The 24589-nt window shown below is 39.8% G+C and overlaps 1 protein-coding gene across 1 annotated transcript in view; it reads left to right on the top strand.

Moving 5' to 3' along the window:
• Positions 1 to 713: 713 nt before the first annotated feature.
• GMPS (guanine monphosphate synthase) overlaps positions 714 to 24589 on the top strand; it is a 66203-nt gene continuing 42327 nt past the window's right edge. The window contains 15 exon segments of the mRNA XM_006903675.1: positions 714 to 805; positions 881 to 1153; positions 1155 to 1196; positions 1198 to 1253; positions 1256 to 1513; positions 1516 to 1684; positions 1686 to 1757; positions 1759 to 1949; positions 1952 to 2180; positions 2182 to 2231; positions 2234 to 2343; positions 5178 to 5359; positions 18923 to 19037; positions 21834 to 21931; positions 23768 to 23871. Coding sequence (XP_006903737.1) covers positions 714 to 805; positions 881 to 1153; positions 1155 to 1196; positions 1198 to 1253; positions 1256 to 1513; positions 1516 to 1684; positions 1686 to 1757; positions 1759 to 1949; positions 1952 to 2180; positions 2182 to 2231; positions 2234 to 2343; positions 5178 to 5359; positions 18923 to 19037; positions 21834 to 21931; positions 23768 to 23871 — 2041 coding nt within the window.

Raw genomic sequence — 24589 nt, 5'->3', positions numbered from 1 at the left:
AAAGTGGACTGTAGGGAAGGGATTGTACAACAATGAAATAATATTTTTTTCAAAGAGAAAAGCAAAAGGGAGGGGACAAGGAGGAAAATGTGCAACGGTGAATGAATGTAAATCCGAAGTCTCTAAACTTTAATTAAAATGTCAATTAAAAAAATCTGAACTCCGTTCTATCCCCTGCTGTCCTCTCACTTCCTGATACACAAGAGCCCATTGCAGCATTTACCGTGTCTGTCCAACTAGTTGAGGGTCGTCTTCAACGCCGACCCTCCACCCTTCCCAGTCCTTCTCCAAGGTATTCCTAGCAACATGCCTAAAATACGTGGGTCGAAGCCTTATCATTTCTGCCTCCGGAGAGTACTCCAGCTGCACCCTCTCCAAGACCTACCTGTTCATTCCTTTGTCTGTGGGATGTTCATGCAACACCGCAGCTCAAAGGCGTCACTTCTTTTCCTGTCATCCTTATTATTCATTGTCTAACTGCGGTGTTTATAGAATACTGAAATCGTTTTTTAAATAAAAAACTCTGAGGGGGGAGCTCTGGTGGCCTAGTGGCAAGAAGCTGCAGTGCAATCCCAGAGGTACAAGGTTCGAATCCACCAGATGCTCTGCTGGAGAAGGAGGGCCAGTCTCCTCCTGCACCAGTCGGATCTGATTTGACGGTACACACACAATGTAATAAAATTTAAAAACAAAACAAAACACTTTGAGGAGGCATGGTGGCGGTTCTTCCAAGCCTGGCGGGGGCGGGCGTCGCCGGAGGCCGCCCCTGCTGGCTCTCCTGCCGGCTGACATCTCGCCCAGGGCGGTTAGAGGTCTGAGGTCGAAGGGAGACCGGCGCCCGGGGTCTGGGGTCGGATCGCGGCTGGCGCCCCGGGAACAGGCCCCACAGCGGCGCGGGTGGCGGCAGTGACAGCCTGGCCCTCCTGCCCTCGGCGCCCGTGGGCACAGTGAATGGAGCGGCCGCAGCCCCTCGGCTGCTCCAACCCACCCGCTCTGCACCGACCGCCGAAATCAGGGTATCCCAGCCTTTCACAGGAGGACACGGTGCCTTTATTCCAGAGGAGGAAGTTATCCCGGCAAACACAGAAGTTGAACGCACTAACTTTGTTGTGGAAGAGTACTCGCCTTCCCGTGGTCTGCACAGCATGACAGGGCATGAGTGTACACACAAGGAGCCAGTTTCCCATGTTGTGCATGGTGGTCCCTTCCTCTGCTTCACAGCCACTGTATTGCACTCATGGCTGCATCTACACATAGTGCTCTTACTTCACAAACCTGCATGTGGGTGAATTTCTAAAGACCCGTGGCTGAGTGGTTGAATGGTTTGAATATGTACCACAAAGACGGAAAAACCTTAATGAAATAAGCAAGCTGCTAGCACACCGGCCTTGGCTGATCCCAAAAGAGCGCATTCAGAAACTTGTCAAAACTGGAGAAAAGAATTGGTCCCTGCCAGAACTGGTACATGCTGTGGCCCTCCTGACACTTTATCATGCCTTGGCTAGCTTTGTTTTTTCAATCTAGAGAGAGGTCCAGACTTTTCCAGTGGATACAGGCTAAGATCAGTCAACAGTTTCTGGGTTTGTGATCTTGCCAATGACAACAGCATAGAGAATGCGTCCCTTACAGGCAGCAGTTTTGGGATTGTGGATTCACCGAGGGAGCTAGTGGCCTTACTGGAAAGGAAAGGCTTCGAGAACAAGAGAGGATGACGAGGCCTCTCAGGAAGAAATGGCCACTTGTTTTGAGGAGAAGAAAGTCTGTGGTTTCTGGAGATACATCCCACTCGTTTCCTCATTCAGATTTTGAAGATGACATGGTTATAACAGCTGATGTCTTTCAGTATAGTGAAGACCCTGGTTTTGGATATGGGGATTTTGCCAGGCGAGGGGAAGAACATTCCGAGCTCAGGACTAGGGAAAATCATGGCTTCTCCCTGGTGAACAGATTTCCTCTGACGTTGGGCATCTTCTTGACGAAAAGTTCCCCATGGTCTACAGTGTCATCTATAACACTATGGCCACCCCTGAGGATGTTGACACAACCACACAGCGCAGAGCTTTATTTAACTATGTCCACTGTATGTTTGGAATCCGGTATGATGGTGACAATTATGGAAAAGTTAATCAATTACTTGAATGAAGCCTGAAAGTTTGCATTAAGACCGTGACCTGCTGTCCAAAGAACAGCAAAGTGCAATTATGATATTTACTGGTGTCAGTTCAGACACTCAGAAAGGTTCATGTGATTCTGCTTTTAATGGAAGCCCCAATGCAAACTGAACTTCTATATGTTCTTCGTGCCATTATTCAGCATTTAACCCAGGGAGAGTGTCATACATGTGTAAAGACCTTTTCACACAAGATACACATCAGAAGCTATGTAGCATCAAAAATTTTCCAGTTCTCTAGTGTCAAAGTTTAGCCGGTTTATTGTTTGTTTTTGTTTTTGTTTTTTTGCGACCATAATGTCCAATGACGTGTTTTCTTTTTCTTGATGCTTAACAACACTAACAACTGCAAAAATAATGCTGAGGAGCACTAAAAAAATCCAAAAAAACCACTTTGAAGATTTAAAAAAAAAATGAGATTCCTCGAAGAGTGTATGTATACACTAAAGGTGATAACACTGGAAGGAGGATATCGTTTCTTCCATGATAACATTCTCTAAGCTGCTGCTTGTTTATATGATTTGATTTTTAGATTTTTGAATATTTATATGATTGAAAAAACCTTCTGTGATGTGCGTTAACTATTTCTTATCTGCAGTTACAAACTCTGATCTGTATTCGGCTATGACTGTTGGTTTGCCTTTTTTATGACAAGTGTTGTGGGGAAGGACCACATTTCCTTTTTTAACAGCTAATTCGACAATGGTGAGCAATGCAGAGGGTAACTTGACTGGCTAGGGGACTGGCTTACACAGTTTTAGGTAATGAACTCAGTAACTACAGAAGGTTAAAAAATTACCTGTAGTTTGAACACACAAGAACCACATCTGTTAATATTTTAGTATATGTTAATCTCTCCTTTCAAAATTTTCCATATGTGTGCATATACTTTCAATCTTTTCACCAAAGATATATAAAATAGGATCATTATACATGCTACTTTGAAGTAGATTTGCAGAGTATACCACAATTTATATCTTTTTACTACGTAACGTTTAGAAGACAAAAGAGACTAAAAATTATCCAACATAAGTGATTTGATATTTGACTAATCTTGTTTCATTTATACACTCCTACTCTTTCTTGCTTTATTTTGTAGTAAATTCTGGGCAAATATTTAGCAGCCATATTTTAAATTTTTTCATTTTGCCAGTTTGCTTTCCAGGAAAGTAGAGTTCATATATACATAATGAAAATTTATCAGAAAACGTCTTGATACTCTGAATTGTTAGGTGCTGTCGAGTTCTTCCACTTCAGAGTGATTTCTACTTGAAGCAGAGTGGCTGATCCTGGACCGTGCACAGTCTTCTGTTGTGCTTAAATTCACTGCGATAACCACTGTATCTATCAGTCCATCTTTTTGAGGGTCTTCCTCTCTTTCATTGACCCTCTTGCCTTACTAAACATGTCTTTCTTCAGGAATTGGCCCTCCTAAGATATGCTGAAGGCATGTAAGAGGAGCTCTTTGCATCCTCATTTCTGAGGAACATTCTCGTTGTCTTAGAGTGCTTTGCTTGTTCTTTTGGCAGTTCATAGTATAGGCTGTATTCTTCGCTGCTTCCGCAATGCAAAGGCATCGGTTCTGCTGGATTTCATTAATCATTGTCTACTCTTTACATTCATATGAGGCAGAGAAGAATGCCTGGTTTGGATAAGACACCCTTTAGTCCTCAGAGGACTTCCTTGATTTTAAACACTTTGTATAGAGGTCTCTTGCAGCATATTTGTTATAGGCAATATGTTGCTTGAGTTCTTTTTTTTCTAGAATTTTTCATTTTAATTGCGATTCCTAAGTGCTGTTTCCATGTGAATTTATTATGTTTCCAAGTAAAATTAAATCCCTGATGCCCTAAATCTTCTGTTTAATATGATGTTGCTTGCTGTCTATTTATATCTATAGATAGATAGATAGATAGATAAGAGTGAATTTTTCTTTCGTAATATTAAAAAATTTAGTGTAGTTAATATTTGGAATCAGGAGTGACATCTACTTCCTAAACAACATGCTTCCAGAAACTCTATGAACTTTGATAAATGTTGATAGTTGTAGAGGGGCTTCAAGCCTTTTGTTCATAGGGTCATTATGAGTCGTGCTTGACTTGAAAGCAATCAACAACCTAGTTAATAAGTAAATCCATATACTCTGGCATCAAAACATTTAGTGCCCTTAATGATATCTCCCTCATTAATTTGTGGTACATTCACACAGTGGAATACTGTGCAGCACTTAGGAGCAATGATTTAAAAAATTACTACATGACTTGGGGGACTAGAGACCCTTATACTGTCTCATAAGGCCATTACTGAAGAAGTAGAAAGAGAACTAGTAAAACGGGTATAAAGATCCAGGGTGGGAGCAGAGGGATGAGGACGGACAAGGGGGTTTCCCCATTTGGTGGTTGTCGGGAAGGAGGGGTAAAGGAAGTGGGAACAGTTTGGCAGGGTTCTGGAAAGACAGGGTAATGAATGGTAGGCATAGTTTGATGGTGATTGGTTTTATAAAACATAATGTATGAGAATGATAGTATGAAACAAAATGTATATGAACTTTGTAAGCAAACCAGTATAAAATAAGATTTTAAATAAAGCCAAAACAAAAATACCTCCCTCATGGAATTTCTGTTATAACAGAATAGACATACAATTTATTATCTCAGTTGAGACTCTTTGGACATTGAAAAGGAATACTGTTAGTAATGTCAAATTAATGGACCTAAACCAGGTATATATTTTGGAAAAACTGGGCTGTTTGCACTCTCTATAAGATTATACACATGAAGTGCTTAAATATATGTGTGTAAATGGTAAAGGGTAGCTTTTCTTGAAATTAAGAATTTATGTATTCCTGTGTGTAAATATGTATATTAAAATCTTCCCTGTTCAAGGAGGTTTTGCACTGGTAATTTTAAGAAAGTACTAAGTTTATAGTATTTTGGTTTTGTATTTGTATTTCTACCAAGAAAATAGCTCTACTCTATAATTAAGCTCTCTCTATTAATGTTTGCAGCCGGATAATGCTGGAGGAGACCTTAAGGACGGGCAGCACCACTATGAAGGAGCTGTCGTCATTCTGGATGCTGGAGCTCAGTATGGAAAAGTCATAGACCGGAGAGTGAGGGAGCTGTTCGTGCAGTCAGAAATCTTCCCCTTGGAAACGCCAGCATTTGCCATCAAAGAGCAAGGATTCCGGTAGGCTTTTCACGGATGTTTCATGGAAGAGACAAATGTGGGGTATTTGGTTATTGTTTTGGTTAGATAATCTTCTGTGAAAATAAGATGTGTGACACATAAGAAGTGATTTAAAAAAAATGTTTAAAAAATCACTGATTTAAAAAAAAAGAAATCCAGAGAGAAAGTAAAACTATACTTATTGGCAGGTATGATGCTACATATAGAAAATTCCAAAGACTCAGGAAGAAAATGACTAGATTTCAATGTCCAGTTCAGCAGTGTGTGACAAGGAAAGATACAAAAATTAGTGTGATTCCTCTATATAGTCAGAAAAGAAAACTCTGAAAAGGAAAAAAAAAATTCCATTTGCCCAGGAAGGTAACATATATGGGAACAAATCTAACCAGAGATACAGAAGACTTTTACAAAGAAAATGGTAAGCCACTTCTACAAGAAACTCAGAGACCTACATAAATGGAAAAATAGGCTATGTTTTTGAGTTGGGAGGCTTAATGTAAAGAAAGTGGCAGTTTTACCAGATGCAATTTACAAATACAGTATAATTCCAATCCAGATCCCATCATCATTTCTCAAAGATAAGGAAAAAGTAATCACCAACTTTTTATGGAAGAACGAGACGCTGGGTAAGCAACCCAAGTGTTCATCAAGGGTCGAATGGCTAAAAGGCTGGGACATTCACACAGTGAGTGGAGTCTTAGGCATCCCCAAAATGCGACAAAGAATTTGGGAAATACTGTGCATCATGGATGAAACGAGAACAGATCATTCTGAGTGCCAAAATGTGGTATAAGAACAACAACATAAAAGGTGGAGACAAGTTTATTCACAGGTAGAATCAATCTTGGAGGGTTAACAGGAATGAGGAGGGGGAGAGAGGGGAATAAATGATATTATATATAATAGATGTATAATATATATAATGAAATAGTTTTTATATATTTACCTTCATTTTATACCCCTCTCCTTCCTCATTCCTGCTAACCCTCCAGAATTGAGGTATACATATAAATCTGTTGTCGAGTGGGGTCTGACCCATAGCTAACCCTCCAGCAGGTCTTCAGAAACAGTAAATTGCATGGGACGAGATAACCCATCTTTCTCCCATTGAGGGCCGGTGAATTTGAGCCCTGTGATTTGAGGGCAGCACAACTCCTTACCACTAAGAGAGACAGAGGAGAAAGAAAAGACCAAAATGAATGTCAGAAGAAACTCTGAAAATTGCACTAGAATGTTAAGAACCGAAACAAGGGGAAGAGATGCTGAACTAAAAGAAGAAATCAACAGATTACAAAATGCAGTTTAAAGGGGAGCTCTGGTGGCCTAGTGGCAAGAAGCTGCAACTACAATCCCAGAGGTGCACGGTTCGAATCCACCAGATGCTCTGCCGGGGAAGGAGGGGCCATCTCCTCCTGTACCAGTCAGATCTGATTTGACGGTACACACACACAAAAATAATAAAAGAAAAAAATAAAAAACAAAACAAAACGCAGTTTAAGAAAAATAAAGCATAGTATTAGAACAGAATGTACAAAAGGCTGAAGTTGAATAAAAATGAAGAACTTACTTGTCATTTCTCAAATGGAAAGAGCTGAAACATTCAAGCCGCAGGTTGCAATACTGAGATGTTATAGGCAAAATCTTCGGTGATACAGTAAGCATCAATAGAAGATGGAAGGAATAAACAGAGCCACTGTGTCAAAAAGAATTGGTTGATACTGAAATATTTCAGGAAGCAGGATATGTTAAAGAACCAATGGTAAAGAAGGAAGACATTTAAGCTTCATTTTAGGCATTGCCCAAAAGTAAGGCCCTAGGAATCAAAGGGATATGAGTTGACATGTTTTCAGCAAACAGATGCAGCCCTGCTTGTGCTCAGGAAATTCTGGAAATTTGACTCATTGAAAGAGATCCATATTGTTGCTATTCTCAAGAAAGGGGATCCAGTAGAATGTGGAAATTACCAAATAATATCATTAATATCACATGTAAACAAAATATTGCAGAAGATCATCCCAAAATGACCAGAACTGCCAGGCATTGACGGAGAACTGTCAGAAGCTCAAGGTGAATTTAGAAGAGGCTGTGGCACCAAGAATATCATTGCTGAAGTCAGATAAACCTTGGCTGAAAGCAGAGAATGTCTTTTTTTGTGTTTTACTGCCTGTGAAAAGACATTTGACTATGCGAATCACAACAAACTATGGCTAACATTGAGAAAAATGGTTATCTCAGAACACTTAATTATGCTTAGATGAAACCTATATCTTGACCAAGATATAGGGATTATTACATGTTTTAAAAGAAAAAGTGTGTTCAGTGGGCCAGTGTTCTTTCTCTAACCTATTCCATTTGTATGCAGAGCAAATAGTTTGAGAAGCTGGATTTGATGAGGAAGAAGGTTTCAACAGCATTAAAGGCAGATTCTTCAAGAACCTGTGCTATGCAGATGAAACAGACTTGCGTGCTGCAAGTGAAAAAGACTTGAAACACTTGCTGCAGGAGATCAAATAACTTTTGGTTCAGATACCTACGTTTTGATGCAGATATCTGACTTTTAACTCAAATACCTTTTGCAGAATGTGAAATGCCTTCGATATGGATTACATCTCAACCTCAAGAAGACAAAAATCCTCACCACTGAACCGATAGGAACATCATGGTAGATGGAGAAAAGATTGAAGTTGTCAACGATTTCATCTTACTTGGATCCACAATCAACCTTTGGTACTACGGAAGATCAAGAGAGACATACTGCACTGGGCAAATCCACTGTCAGAGACCTCCCCCAACTACTCAAGAGCAACTCTGTCAGTTTAAGAGGCGTGCCTGATTCAGGCCACGGGCCATGCTCTTAGTCACTTGCTATGCATCTGAGAGCTGGACAGTGAATAAGAATGACAGAAGAATTAATGCCTTTGAACTGTGGTGTTGGAGAAGAGCACTGACTGTCCCTTGGACTGTCACAAGAACAAAGGGATATGTCTTAGAGAAGGGACAGCCAGAGTTCTGAAAAGGAAGGATGGCAGTACTTTGGGTTTGTTTGTTAGGAGAAGCTTTTCCTTGGAAAGGGGCATCATGCTTGGAAAGATAGAGGATCAGTAAAAAAGAGGAAGGTCTTCAATGTGATGGTTTAACACTGATTGCAGCAAGAAAGGCAAGTATGCCTGAAGATCACGATGGCACAGTATAGGTCAAGGTGCAGATCTGTTCACTGTAAGTTGTACTCAACTCAAAGACATAACAACGCAAATAAGTCTGAAATTGTTGACATGGAAAATGACTGACACACATAAGGCAGCAAGCGCCTAGTGGTACGGAGTTGTGCCGCCAACCTAAAGGCATGTAGTTGTGTGGTTTAGACCCTCTGAAAAACCCACTGCATGGCCAGCGTGAGTTGATTCTGACTCTGGCGCACATAACAACAATTTTTAAAAAGGAAGAAATAAAAGCTTTTCAGTGAAGAATCACTCATCCATTCATCCCTAAGCTTCTAATCAAAGAAATACATACATCAACTTGAATACAATACTCAGTAGATGAATTCCAGGTAGGATGAGCGTTTTGCTTTCTGAATCCAAGAAACATTAGTTTCTAAGGTAGGAAAAATACCTCTTATTTCTACAACTGTCCTTAGAACTAGTCGAAAACAGTAACTAACCATAGTTTCCTCCTCTAATAGCTATTTCAAATTAATCTTTTCTCTTGAAATTTGTGTTCTTTCTTTATTGTTCAAAATCAGACAGCCACAGTTTTATGGCCTTTAGTGACTCGTAAACTTTAATGTTAGACTTGTGAAGTATTGCTAAAGGACAGGCTAAGTAAGAGAGGACCTTCACTATGAGTTGGCAGAGTTGTTTAGCAGTGGACTGACCGCTGGTGAGATTATGAGACTGGTGCAGGACTCGGGCAGTGTGACTGCCTTGTACACAGGTTTGCTGTTAGTTGGAACCAACACAGTGATGCTGTTGTGTTTTTGTTGTTATATGCTGTTGAGTCGCTTGCGACTCATAGAGACCCTATGTACAACAGCCCTAAACTCTGTTCTGTCCTGTGTCAATCTCATTGTCTCCGACACATTCGTCCTGATTACCCCAGTCACCGAATCAATCCACCTCATGGAGGGCCTTCCCCTCCTGCGCCTGCCCTCCACCCTCCCAAACATGATGTCCTCCAAGGACCAGTCTCTCCTTACAACATGACCAAAGTATGCCAGAGAAAGCCTCAGAATCCTTGCCTCCAAGGACCATTCCAGGTTAACCCTCTCCAGGATGAATCTGTTTTTTTTCCTAGCAGTCCATGGTACCTTCAGTACTCTTCTCCAGCACCACAGCTCAAAGGCATCAATTTTCCTTCTATCCTCCCTAGTCATTGTCCAACTCTCTGACGCATAACAAGTGATTGTAAAGACCATGGCCTGTATCAGACGCACCTTAGTCTCCAGAGAGACACCATTGCTCTTCAGTACTTTGGAGAGGTCCCTAACAGCAGACTTTCCCATCACAATACATCTTTTAATTTCCTGACTGCTGGTTCCAAGAGTGTTGACTGTGGAGCCAAGCAAACTAAAGCTGTGAACAATCTCAGTCTCTTCACCATCCATCCTGATGCTGCCAATTGGTCCAGTGATGAGAATCTTTGTCTTTTTGACATTGAGCTTCAATCCATACTGAAGGCTGCAGTCCTTGACCCTCTGCAGCAAGCATTTCAGGTCCTCCTCAGTTTCAGTAAGCAGGGTTGTGTCATCTGCATAACGCAGATTGTTAATAGATCTTCCACCAATCTTGAGCCACACTTCTCCTCATAGAGGCCAGCCTCTCGGATAATCTGTTCTGCATACAGGTTGAAAAGGTTTGGAGACAGGACACATCCCTGGCGTACGCCCTTCCCAATTTTGAACCATACAGCGGTTAACACAGTGATACCCAGTGATAATATTAGATTTGCTAGGCTTCTCCAAAAGTGGGCTTGTTTCCCCCCCGGTGTTAAAATAGGTAAATGGGATTTTTAAGATTTTGTAAAGACGTATGTATACATTATTCTTTGATTATTTTTGTTTGTTTTGAAATGGATTGATGTGAAAATTAGAAAAAGCAGGTTCATATTTAACTTTGCTCTAGTTTTCAGATTCTGATAGCAACAATTTCCCCTTTTAAATGGAAGTTTTGGCATAATATGGGACTCTAGGGCTTAATCTAATCCAGTCATCTTGATTAGTAGCAATAACGATCCTTGGATGGATCAAAAATAGTGTAAAAAAGAAAGAAAAACCTTTGAAGTGCTAAAAATATCAGCTGCCCCCCAAAAGAACACCCCAAAACTAAGCCAACAGAAAACCAGCTGTTAAAAATCAAAATACTCTGGAATTAATTTAGACTATTTCAGAACACTTGGCAGTAGAAGTCTGATTGTTAATTGTTGATTTTTGTTTTAGTCACTTTGCCTTTATTTCATTGTGAACATTTCTGGACCATGGTTGTACCTATGGTTTCTTTTCTGTATTAGAGGAATAGAAACTAAAGCAATTATGAATAAGTTCCATTTGTCTGTGTTCAAGTCCAGTTTGTGTGTAAGTCAAAAGAATTAGGCAAATGAATCTAGTCAGCTAGTTGATGAAGTGTACTTTTGTTTTTTTGGAGGGGGGATCTCTGATGGTGTGCTAACTCAAGTACTTGATCCTTAACAGAAAGGTCATTGGGTCAAACTCACTAACTGCTCCTTGAGAGAAGCATGTGGCAGTTTGAGTGTAAAAAGATTTACAGTGTTGGAAATCCAGTGGGCAGTTCTCTGTTCTACAGGATCATTGCCGGCTGGAATAATGTTGATTATATTTGTGGAAAGAATTGTTGGAGAAGCCCACCAGCCATCAAAATGAGGCTGGGTTTCCTCAAAAAGCTGAACACAGAAATCGCATGTGCCCTAGCTGTTCCACTGCTATTTCATTTCAAGGAAAGGAAAACTGAGACATGAATGGAGATGTGTACACCTGTGTTCAGAGCAGCAGAATTCACTCACAGTAGTAAAAAAGTGGAAATGGCCCACATGCCCATCAGCAAACGAACGGATTGAGAGATTGTGGTCTATTCACGCAATGGAATGCTATGTCGCTCTAAGGAACAATGATTCTGTAGCATATATACAACATAGGAGAGTTTAGAATACATGCTTAGTAAACTAATGCAGTCTCGTAAGGACGAATACCACGTAAGACCATTAACTGTAAAAATGGAAGGATAACTGGTAAGATGTGTATAAATGTCCAGAAGGTGAAGGAGAAAGGGAGAAGACGGCAGAAAATGGGGAAAGTGGGAAATCACTAGGAGAGCAGAATTTAGTGGGCAGAACCCTTAATTATGCTCATATGAAATCTACATCTAGACCAAGAAGCTTTTGTCCAAATGGAGCAAGTGAACACTGTATGTTTAAGATCAGGACAAGTGTGTGTCAGGGATCTATCCTTTCTTCATACCTTTTCAATCTGTATTGTGAGAAAATAATTTGTGAAGGTGGGGTCTATGAAGAGGAATGTGGCGTTAGGATGAGGATGACCCATAAACAACCTTTGTTATGTAGATAACACAACCTAGATTGCTAAAGGTGAAGAAGCCTTAAAACCCTTGATGCAGAACATCAAGGACTACAACTACCTAAATATTCATTTAATCTCAACATCAAGAAAACTAAGGTTCTCTCCACTGGGCCAGCAGGCAGCATCATGCTACTTAAAGGAAGGATTGAAGTTGTGAATGATCTAATCTTGCATGGATCAACAGTCAGCACTCTTGGAACCAGCTGTTAGATCAGACAACATATTTCATTTGGCAAGTCTGCTGTCAGAAGTTTCTCCAAAACACTGAAGAGCAGTGATGTCTTTCTGAAGACTACAGTGTATCTGAATGAGGTCATGGTCTTTTTCATTCACTTTCTTCTCTTCTGAGAGCTGGACATTGAACATGGATAGTGAAAGAGTTGATGCATTTGAGTTGTGGTATTAGAGAAGAATACTGAATATCACATGAATTGCAAAAGAACAAACAGATATGTCTTGGAAAAAAGTGCTTTCAGGAGTGCTTCCTGAAGACAAAGAGTGTGAAACTTCTCTTATAATTTGGACGTGTTGCTAGAAGAGACTGTTCCTTGGAAAGGGACATCAAAGTTGGAAAGATAGAGGACAAGTGTATGAGAGGAATATGCCCAATGAGATGGATTAACTCCCAACAAGATGAATTACACATTGACTGTAGCAGGGCTCGAGTGTGTCAGAGAAGATGAGGACAGCAAGATAAGACACGGTTCAGGTCGCTTGTTCATAGGCTGTCTATTAAACATTTCTTGGTAACACAGAAAAATCTCTCTTTCATAATACTGTTGTTGTTAGGTGCCATTGAGTCAAACACGATTCATAGTGACCCTATAAACAAAAGATCTGAACCCAGTCCTATCCTGTGCCATCCTCACACTTCCTGACATACAAGAATCCATTGTAGCAGTCACTGTGTCAGTCCACCTGGTTGAGAGTCTTCCTCTCCTTTGCTGACCCTCCACCATTCCCAACATCATGTCTTTCTCCAAGGAATAGCACCTCCTTACAACATGTATGTAAGGCGAAGCCTCATCATTCTTAACTCCAAAGAGCACTCTGGCTGCACCCTCTCCAAGACATAGCTGATGGTTCTCCTGGCTATCCATGGATGTTCAGTACTCCTCTCCAGAACCACAGCTCAAAGGCATCAATTCTTTATCTGCCATCCTTTTTCGTTGTCCAGGTCTCATATGCATAGCTACTAATCAGAAAGACTATGGCCTGAATTTGACACACCTTAATCCTCAAACTGACATCACTACTCCTTAATAATTTGGAAAGGTCCCTAACTACAGATTTTCCCAGTGCAGTGTATCTCTTTATTTCCTATCTGCTGGTACCATGGTTGTTAATTGTGGATCCAAGCAAGATGAAGCTGTTGACAGTTCTCTCCATCCATCATGACACTGCCTCTTGGTCCAGTGAATCTTTGTTTTCTTAAAATTAGGACACAATCCATACAGAAGGCTACATTCCTTGATCTTCTGCCATAAGTGCTTCCAGTCCTCCTCACTTTCAGCAGATAAAGTTGTATCATCTGCATAATGCAAGTTATTGATCAGTCTCCCTCCATTCCTGATGCCACATTCCTCTTCATGGAGTCCAGCTTCTTGGATAATTTGCTCAGTATATAGAATGAACAGGTATATAGAGAGAATACTGATACACTCTCTTCCCAATTCCAAAACAAGCAGTGCTCCCCAGCTTTGTTCACACAACAACCTCCTGACCCAGGTATAGGTTCCACAAGAGCACAATCAGGTGCTCTGGGATTCCCATTCTTCTCAATGTCAGCCACAGTTTATCATGATCCACAAAGTCAAACGCCTTTGCATAGTCAAATAAAGCACAAATAGATATTCTTCTGGTATTCCTTACCTTCAGCCAGGATCCATCTGACATCAGCAATCATATCCTTGGTGCCACAACCTCATCTTAAGGTTTGAAGCATTGAACACCAATGATAGAAGACTGGATGAATTGTGGGATGATACCAAGAAAATCATCCATGAAGAAAGCAAAAGGTCATTACAAAAACAAAGGAGAAAGAAAAACATCCAAATGGATGTCAGAAGAGACTCTATTGCACAAGAGCATCGAGACGTCAAATCTAAAGGAAAACATGTTGAAGTAGAAGAGCTGAAAAGATGATTTCAAAGAGCAGCTCGGGAGGAAAAAGCAAAGTATTAAATGGGAATGTGCAGAGAGCTGTAATTGGGAAAGAAAAAAGGAAGAATTTGTGTTTCTAAAGCTGAAAGAACTGAAAAAAACAAATTTAAGCCTCGTGTTGCAATATTGAAAGATGCTATGGGCAATATATTGAATGACTGAGAAAGCATCACAATAACATGGAGGGAATACACAGAGTCACTATACCAGAAAGAATTGATTGACACTGAAACATTTCAGAAAGTACCATATGAACAGGAGCCATTGGTAATGAAAGAGGAAGTGGAGGCTGCATAGAAGGTATTGTCAAAAAAGAAATCTCCAGGAATCATGGGATACCAATTGACTTGCTTCAATGAATAGATGAAGTGTTGGAAGCACTGGCCAGTTTATGCCAGGAAATTTGGAGGACAGCTGTCTGGCCAGAAAATTGGAAGAGGTCCATATTTATTTCCATTCCCTAGAAAGGTGATCCAACTGAATGTGGAAATTATCGAACTATATCATTGATACTGCATGCCAACAAAACACTGCTGAAGATCATTCAAAAATGGCTAGTACAGTCAATAGGTAGGGTACTGCCAGAGGTTCAAGCAGGATTAAGAAGAGGTGGTGGTACCGTAATACTAGAGTAGTGGTAATAAGGTGGGGGTTTATTGATTTATTTTTTAATATGTGCAACAAAGGAATACCTGATTGTTAGTATCAACTCTTGTGTTGTTGTTAAGTGCACCCGAGTTGACTGTTTCATAGCGACCTCAGGAATAAAAGATCTGAACTCTGCCCTGTCCTGCACATCATCTTCCTCATCCTTGAAACATTTGAGTCCCTTGCTGCAGAAACTCTGTCCGTCTATCTCATTAAAGCTCTTCCTCTCCTTCCATGACCTTCCACTTTTCCAAACATGATGATCTTTCCCAAGGAACAGCCTCTTCTGACAACATGCCCAAAATACATGAGGCGAAGCTTCATCAACTTTGTCTCCAAGGAACATTGTAGTTGCACTTTCTCCAACACACATCTCTTTGGACAGTCTGGTATATCCAACATCCTTTTTCTAATACCACAACTCAAATGCATCAGTTCTTCTGTCATCTTTATTCAGCTCTCACATGCATAGTTAGTGATTATAAATCTACACTATGGCCCAAATCAAGCGCACTTTAGTCTTTAGACTGACATCGTTACTCTTTAGGACAATGAATGACAGCAGAATTTCCCAGTGCTATATGTCTTCTAAGAATCGAAGGTCAAGGAGTGCTGCTTTCAATATGGATTGAAGCTCAACATCAAGAAAACAGATGCTTATCACTAGGCCATTTTGCAGCATCAGGATAGATGGTGAAGAGATTGAGACAGTTAACAGCTTCAGCTTGTTTGGCTCTACAGTCAACACTCTTGGTACCAGTGTCTTGGAAATCAAAAGATAAATTGCATTGATTTATCATCATAAGACTACATTTAGTGGGAACTCTGATACACTGTTGGTGGGATTGTAAAATGGTACAACCACTCTGAAAAGCAGTTTGGGATTTCCTCAAAAAGCTAAACATAGAAACTCCATATGACCCAGCTGTCCACTACTGGGAATATACTCCAAGGAATTAGAACTGAGACACAAACAGAGGTTTGTACACCAGTGTCCATAGCAGCATTATTCACCATTACAAGAACATGGAAATAGTCCAAATATTTATTCATCTACAATCAAATGCATTGAGAAATTGTGGTACATTCACACAATGGAATACTACACAGCATTCAAAAGCATCAATTTTGAAAAGTACTGTAAGACTTGGGAGGGGCTGAAGAGCATTATTCTGAGTGAACTAATGCAGTCCCATAAGAACAAATACTGTCTGAAGCCATTATTGTAAAAGTAGGACAACTAATAGAACATATATGGGGGGAAAAGAAGAAGGGAAGGGGTGGGTGCAGAGGGGTGAGACCACAGGGTTGCTCAATTTGGTGGGTGGAGGGAGAGGGTGGGAGGAGGAAATGGGAAGACAGGGCGATGGTGGATGTGGTCCATTGATGATTAATTTTGTAAAGCATAATGAATGGGAATGATTGTGTGAAACACAGGGTGAATGAAAAATAGTGTGAAACACAATGTATACGAACTTTATAAGCAAACCAATATAAAATATTCTAAAAAATACAAAACTACACTGAGCAATAGTAGAATAAGTGCAAAACAAAACAAAGCTGTATTGAAACTCTTTGCTTGGACTGTTTACAGTTTTGTAAGACAGAAGCAAAAGAACCTATTAAAGAGCTAGTCACAAATAGAAGCCTCATTCCCCCATATGCATCGACCCCACCCTTACACATGGATCCCACCCTTATACATGGATATTGCCTGGAACATGTTTTCTTTGTAGCAGTTAGGGCCTGCTGCTGTTCCCTGGGACTGGATTCTCTTTTCTCCTAAGCCTTGTTTTCTGTTTGGTTATGCCATTACCATAGCTCCTAGCTGCTGCTGCTGCTTGGACTGTCATAGCCGCTGTAGTTTGAAAAAATTATGACAGTCAACCACGATAAGCTTCTCCCAGTTTCATCTTATCATTGGTCCAAAGTCTGAAGGTTGATTACTGTAATTGCCAAAATTATTATAGCTTTGACCACTTTTAAAATGGTTTATATCATTAACAGATACATTATTGCCATCAGCACCGCCTGCCTACCTACCATCACCATGGCTGTTATTAAAGCTCCTTTACCCACTGAAGTTCTTCCCTGAGTAAAATTGTCCTTCCATCAAAACCAGAACCACTCTTACCTCTTTGGCTGCACAAATGCTGGCCATTTCCTGCTTTGACACAGCTTTCCTTATTTCATAGCAAGTACCATTCACAATATGGTATTTTTAAAATCCACTCTTATCTACAGTGTTGACCATCAAAGATAATCAAAGCAAAGGTGCTTCTCTTGATTTCCTCAAAGTTACCTGTAAGGTGATGCTCCTCAGTTTGTCCCCTAGTGCTGCCAGAAAACATTCTTTCCTGGTTAAGTGGGTACCTGGTCTTTGGGTCTTCCCATGGACATCGGCCTTTGGTTCCACATCTCATTTGGCATAGGCATGCATGGCTGCTCTGTGCTCCACAGTAAGTTAGGAACCCAGAGGCTCTGCAGCACTTGGTGTTTGGATCTCTCGTTACCACACCATCTGTGAGTTACCCCATTGGCCACACTATGGTTCTGCCCACCAGGGAAGAAGGACCCGTGTGCTCTGTGTGGAATTGCTAACTGAAAGGTTGCCAGTTTGAATCTACCAGTGGCTCCAAGGGTAAAACATGAGCAGTTCATCCCATCAAGATTTACAGCCTCGGAAACCCAGTGGAGGGTCAGAGTGGTCAGAACTGCCTTGGGAATAGTGAGTTTGAGTTTTGTCTGTTCCTACCAGCTTCCTCTTTTGTCTTTTCCTCCTTTGTTATGGAGCATTTTGCTTCATGCCATTAGGGCCTTCACGATACCTTCTGGGACCTGGCTTTTTTATCAGAAGTATTGTAGGCTTTCAAAAGACTTACATTTTCCCTGTCTTGCTTCAGAATTTCCACTTCTCCATTAATGAAGAAAACAAATTCGTAGCCTCCATAAATATTGAAGGGTGCAACAATGAATGAATGGAATCCCAAAATCTCTGTAGATGTTCATTGAAATGAAAAATAAACAACCTAAATTAAAAAAAAATATTGACATTTGGCTATTTGTGCTTATTATCAAGTGAATATTGAATTAATAAATTTCCAGTCATCACTTTAAAGTACAGTAAAAATAATTAAAGTGAAGAAAAAAAAAAGCCCAAACAAACCCACAACAAAACAAAACCACAAAACAACTTTATTGCTGATATATTGGAACCAACTCATAGCTGATCTTCCTTTGGGTTTTTTTCCTTTTGTTTTTTTCCCATTGTGTTCTTTTTTTTTTTTTATCCCATTGTGTTCTTGAGGCTGTAAATCTCACAGGAGATTGTCTTTTCTTCCTTAAAGATAGTGGTGTATTCAGATCCCCGAGTTCAGATCCCCTTAAAGATAGTGGTGTATTCAGATCCCCGAGTTCACCTGTGGGTGGTGAGCCGTGCAGCTCCCTATGCACTGTCCATCAGAGCTCCCTAATTCAGCTGTTGTCAGGTGCCGTCCAGGTGACTGACCCACACAGTGGCCCTGTGAACACAAGAGCTGAACTTTGTTCTGTCCCTCATCATCCTCCAAATCTCTTAACATGCTGAAGCCCATTGTGGTCACCAGCATCAGCCCATTCCAGTGAGTGTCTGCCTCTGTTTCACTGGCCTTTCCTGACCACATGCCCAGTGTATTATGTGGGAGAAGGTTTCACCATCCTCACCTCTCAGGAGCACCCTGGCTTCACCAACTCCAAGACGGATTTGTCTTTTCCTTAGCAGTCCGTGGATATGCAGTACCAGGTTACCAACCACAACCCAAAGGCATTGATTGTCCAATTAGCCTACTCAGTTTATGACGTTTGAATGCATAGGAAGCAATTGTAAAGGTGATCCAACAGAATGGTAACTGTCAAACTATTGTTACTATTACATGCAAGTAAAATTTTGCCGAAGACTGATTTTTCTTTTTTTTTAAAGGCTGACATTAAGCTGTAGGACAATATGTGATTGAATCTGAATCTGCTCCAGTGAACTGAAAATATAACCATTGAATCTGTATTTTTTTTGTACCTTATTATTATTATTATTATTATTATTATTATTATTATTATTAGTTTTAATGAACATTTACAGAGACTTGAGAGGTGGGATTCTTAATGGACCCTGTTTCTTAAATCCATAGTGCTATCATCATCTCTGGAGGACCTAATTCTGTGTATGCTGAAGACGCTCCTTGGTATGACCCAGCAATCTTCACAATTGGCAAACCTGTCCTTGGAATATGCTATGGCATGCAGGTACTTCTGTGAATTTGTTTGAGGATTGACATTCTGTTTGTAACTTGCATTGATACTTTCTGTCTTTAAGATGTTTAGGATATTTACAGACCCATGTTTATCACCATGTTACTCACAATAGTGAGGAGATGGAAGCAACCCCAAGTGCCTATCAATAAATGAATGGATAAGAAAACTTCTACAGACACACAATGGAATGTTCTACAGCATTGAAAAACAAGGAACTCGTAAAACATTATGGAACATGGGGGAACGTTGAAGACATTTATGTATGCTGCATGAAATACCAGTCACAAAAGGACAAACACTGCATAACACCAGCGTTATAAAATAGGGTGCTTGGGGAGAGACTGGGAAAAGAGTAGATAAATAAGGCATTATCTGCATTAGAACAGATGGCGGGAAGAACTGACCAAAAAGAATATATTAGGCATTATCTGTATGACAGTAATAATCTGGAACAAGGGGTGCATGGCATGGGGAAGGGCAGGAGAAAAAGTCCAACAATGAAAAAAAATATTAGAAAAAGAAAAAATGAAAAGGCCACTTTCAAGACTGGAAAAAAAGATGTTTAGAATATCTGATTGGTGAGTTCCGTTCTGCATGCTGTGTCAGCTGCTGTGGTACTGCAGTGATTCAAGAGCATGGCTAGTTTGCTCTCTGGGAGAAAGGAGTGACGTTCTGATTGTGTAAAGATGATCGTCTTGAAAGCCCAGTTCTGATCTGTCCTGCGGGGTCACTGAGGGACGATGGAGCAGCAGATGCACTGGCAAGGGTTTTGGAGTTTTTTCCTAGTTTATTGTAGGCGAGCACAGCTGACCTGGGAGAATCTGTTTTTAGAAAAGTAACTTCACAGCCATGCACCAGAAAACATGGTGCATTTTATTAAAAAACTTAACTTTGAGACTTACATAAACAATACAGAATGCTTGCACAGCCTTAAAACTGCAACACCCTGGTAGCACAGTGTTTAAAAACAATTGGCTGCTAACTTAAAGATCTGAAGTCAAAATTCGCAGGCCCTCCAGAAAAGATGCTACACTCTACTTCTGTGAAGATTGACAGCCTTGAAAATCTGATGAGACAGTTTGTATATTGTTGTTGTTGTTGTTGTGTACTGTCAAGTTGGAACCAACCCGTAGCTGACCCTCCAGTGGGTTTTCAGAGGCGGTTAATCACACGGGAGGAGATTGTCTATAGAATTAAGAAAATTAAAGTGTTGGTTTTTAGTATCCATTCCAATGTTTTTTATAGGCCCAAGATCATATTCAAGATCATGCGTTCAGTTTAGTTTGGTTTATTTATTTTTTTTAAACAAGATTCCTTCAGTCTGTCTTTGTCTTTCATGGCCGGGAATGTACAGGCCCGTGACTAACTAGACTACCTCAATTTTAATTTGATTTTCTTCCTCCTTTTTTGATTCTGATGATGTATTTTCAGCAGGAGTGCTGGAGAAGTGACTCTGTGCTCTTAGAGGGTCTCATCCAGAGGCACCCAGAGTTCATTTGTGCCTTTACCGGTGATGCCCCCTTTGGTCATTCCTGAGGTGATATTTGCAGGCTGCCACCTCTGTGATGTTAACTTAATAGATATGTATGCGGTGGAGTTATGTCAAGCATAAGAATAACTAAAGTCTAATTAAGGTCTTGAGATGAAGTAATCATATGAGTTAGATATTTTGAAATCTGTTTTGGTTGTTACTTTATTTTTCCACAGTATAAGTTTATCAGAGAAGTAGACTGTAATTCTTTAATAAGATGATAGATAATATTTCACTACTTACGTTCTAGATTTTTATACTGTTCACCAAAGAGCAATTTGATTCATTAATGCCTATTTAGTCAGTATGTATGAATTTAAAAATGTTTAATAAAGGTTATCAATGCTTTTTTTCTAGTTAAGATGTAATTTTTATTAAAGGATCTTATTTAATGAGAGCATCTGAAAATTGAGCCCTTAGGAATGTAGTCTCTGAATTGTAATTACTTAAAATGTGTGGTTTTATAGTAGTGTGATTAGTATGTGAAGTGAGACACTTTTTTTTTTAAAGGGAAAAAAAAGAAATTTGAAAGTTTTAAGTATGATTAAAATTAGCCAAGCAAATATACTTCTTCAGAAGAGTTTGTGAATATTCTTGACCTCTTTTTCCTTTAAGTCTTAGAATTAACTCAGTTTTCCTCTTGGCTGACCCTGTCCTCCTCTCTTCAGTTTGTTGCTGTTATTTTTCTGTACCATTGAGTTGGAACTAACACCCTGCAGCAGGTTTTGAGAGGTTGTAAATCACTTAAGAGGAGACTGACCATCTTTCTCCTGAGGGACAGCTGGTGGATTCGAAGCCTTTGTAAGGCTTAATCACCCAGAGAGAGCTAGGATGGTCTAGTATTGAAAAGCTGCACTGTAGACCCAAAGGCTCACTATTGGAATCCACCAGCTGCAGCGTGGGAGAAGGCACACATCTCCGGTGGGATTTGTTGCCTCTCGGAGCTTACTGGAAGAGTCACTATCGTTCAACTCTGACATCCCACAGTTGACCAAACTGGAATCATTCATAGTTAACAGAAATTAATCTCAGGTCAAATTTCCAATCCAGTTTTGCTTTATAGCCTTGCCTCTTACCAATTATGTAATTACATATAATTCATTTATCTGTGTTTATCAGACTCTTTGATTTGGGCAACAAACTGGGATCCTGAAAACAAATAATAAATAAATTGTTCATTCAGCTTTACAAGATGACTGATTATTTTTCTAGGCAATGTTGTTCTATTAACAACCATTTCTTTTCTCTTTCAACAGATGATGAATAAAGTATTTGGAGGTACAGTGCACAAAAAAAGTGTTAGGGAAGATGGAGTCTTCAATATTAGCGTGGATAACACATGCTCATTATTCAGGTATTATATATTATATAGGTATTTTTAGGTGGCTAAGAATGGTGGTAGATTAACTAATGTAAAATTGAAGGTTCTATGCATTATGACCTAAATATAAGACCACACACAATCATGACCGCAGGTAATAATGATTATGTTTGCTTTGCATTGAATGTTAAGTCCACTGAGAAAAGAGTTGTCCATTAGGACTAAGGAAAGCACTCATGAAATGCCTGGTGGCCTAATCTTCATGAGTTGTGCTTCTAACTCAAAGGCCAGTTGTCTCCTGTGGTTCAAGAAAGCTGGGCAGCCTCCTTCTGTCTTGGAAACTGAGTGGAGGGTTGCTGTGCATTGGACCTGACTTGTCAGCAGTGAATTCGTCCTATAACTGTGTTTAGCACTGTAGCTGTGATGCCACATTTATAATTTTCTTCTTAAGTTGACAATCTTATCTCGTAATTCTATCACAACTAGTTCTTCTCTCCACAATATAAAAGAAAAAAGTTCTGGCAGTGCAATATTTAAAGCACTGGGCTGCTAAGTTATAGTTCATAATATAAACCTATCAGTGGTTCTGTGGGAGAAAAAAAAATTTAAAACTGTACTCCCATAAAGATTAAACTCATGGCATTGAATCAGTTCTGTCTCATAGCAACGGTATAAATTACAGCCTATTATTGTCATGTGCCATCAAGTCACTTGCAATTCCTAGTGACCCTATGTACAGCAGTAGCTCTGAACTCTCTTCTCTACTGAGCCAATCTTAGTGTCTCTGACACACCTACCACTATGACCCTAGTCACTGAGTCAATCTATCTCATTGAGGGTCTTCTTCTCTTGAACTGTCCCTCCACCCTCCCAAGCATCATGGCCCTCTCCAATGACTGGTCTTTCCTTGTAACATTCCCAAAATAAGTCAGATGAAGCCTCAGAATCCTTGCTTCCAAGGAGCAGCCTGGTTTCACCCTCTCCAGGTTAAACCTGTTTGTTTTTCTAGCAGTCTGTGGTATATATTCTTTTCTCAGCACCAAAACTCAAAGGCATCCATTCTTCTGTCATCCCTAGTCATTGTCCAGCATAGCACATAGTTGTAAAGACTATATATGGCCCAAATCAAGTGCGCCTTAGTCTCCAGACTGACATCGTTGCTCGTTAGTACCCTGGAGAGGTTCCTGACAGCAGACTCAGTTCAGTTCATCTTCTGATATCCTGACAGTTAACTTCTTTTCTACTGTTTTTAAACGTCAATATAGCAAAAACTCACTCATTGCCATCGAGTCAGAACTGACAGCTGACCTAGTGGATTTTTGGAGTCTGTAAATTGCACACGAGGAGATTGCCTATATTTCTACCTCAGAGCTGTGGGTGTATTCGGACCACCACAGAGGGGCCACATTTGAGTTAGTGCAACTCCATACGGTCTGTGACACAAAGCTCCCCTAGGCTAAGGATAGCAACGCAATATATAAATTACCTGTGCGTCACGGATAGCCACAAAATGACGTCATCAGTGTTACTGTTAAGGCGTATAAACATTGAATAACGTCTTTGAAGTACCTTCTCAAGTTAAATGTCAGTATATATATACATACCGTTGAAATTATTATTTTAATATCTCTTGATATTTTAATTTTTGTGTGTGGCTGCATGACATTCATATTTATTTTCATTTTTAAGTTCATATAGAGATTTTTATCATTTAAAAACTTTATAATGGTCAGTATGAGTTTTAATTCTAGCAATGTTGAATTATTACATAGATTTTTCTATTTTTCTCCTATGGAAATTTGTATTTTGACATAAAAGAACTCATTCATTTCTAAGAAAACTATGTGTTACTAATTTTTGTGTGTTTAGGGGCCTTCAGAAGGAAGAAATTGTTCTGCTTACACACGGAGATAGCGTAGACAAAGTAGCTGATGGATTCAAGGTAGTGGCACGATCTGGGGACATTGTAGCAGGTAAGAATTTTTAAAAAATAGTATATTTCTCTTTTTCAAAACAGTCTATGTGTATATTACTCAGTGAGGTTTTCTTATGCTTTCCTTATTTTTTGAAGGTATTTTGAATGTGTTTTAGAGTTAAACATTATAATTAATAAAAGAATTTAATACCAAAAGAATTAGCTAGAACTCTAGTTAATCACTAATTTTTTCTGAGATGTATTTTTGAGATGTTCTGAGATGTTCATTCCAAAGTAAAATTTTCAAACATCACACAAAGTTACCATTTTATAATTTTATTTGGAAAGTGAGTACTACCTGTCTTAGAACATACCCGTGCTCATAATCACCTGCCTGGTAGCGTTTTTGTAGATAATATCTAGGCAGGCCTTGTTCTGTACTTAATGCAAAATCTCAGTAGGAGCGCCAGCATATTTTCCTTAACTAGGGGTTAGCCAACTATGACCTGTAACTCAGAGCTAGCTTGCCTGAGTTATGTCCTGCATATTCAAGGAGTTTTTAAACCTTTATTAAAAGGTAAAAAAAATAAAAAAATCCAGAGAGATGGTGTGTGGTCCACAAAGCATAAAGTATTTACTGCTTTGCTATTTATAAAATGTTTGCCTAACCCCGGATGAAACTTTTTATGTTGTTGTTGTTGTTATGTGCCGTCGAGTCGCCTGCGACTCATAGCGACCCTATGTACAACAGCCCTAAACTCCGCTCTGTCCTGTGC

This window comes from Elephantulus edwardii, unplaced genomic scaffold (assembly GCF_000299155.1).
Source record: "Elephantulus edwardii isolate Elephantulus edwardi_28Jun2011 unplaced genomic scaffold, EleEdw1.0 scaffold00215, whole genome shotgun sequence".
Classification (NCBI taxonomy): domain Eukaryota; kingdom Metazoa; phylum Chordata; class Mammalia; order Macroscelidea; family Macroscelididae; genus Elephantulus; species Elephantulus edwardii.
The sequence above is the reverse complement of the archived record's forward strand: the minus strand, read 5'-3'. Positions and strand labels throughout refer to the sequence as shown.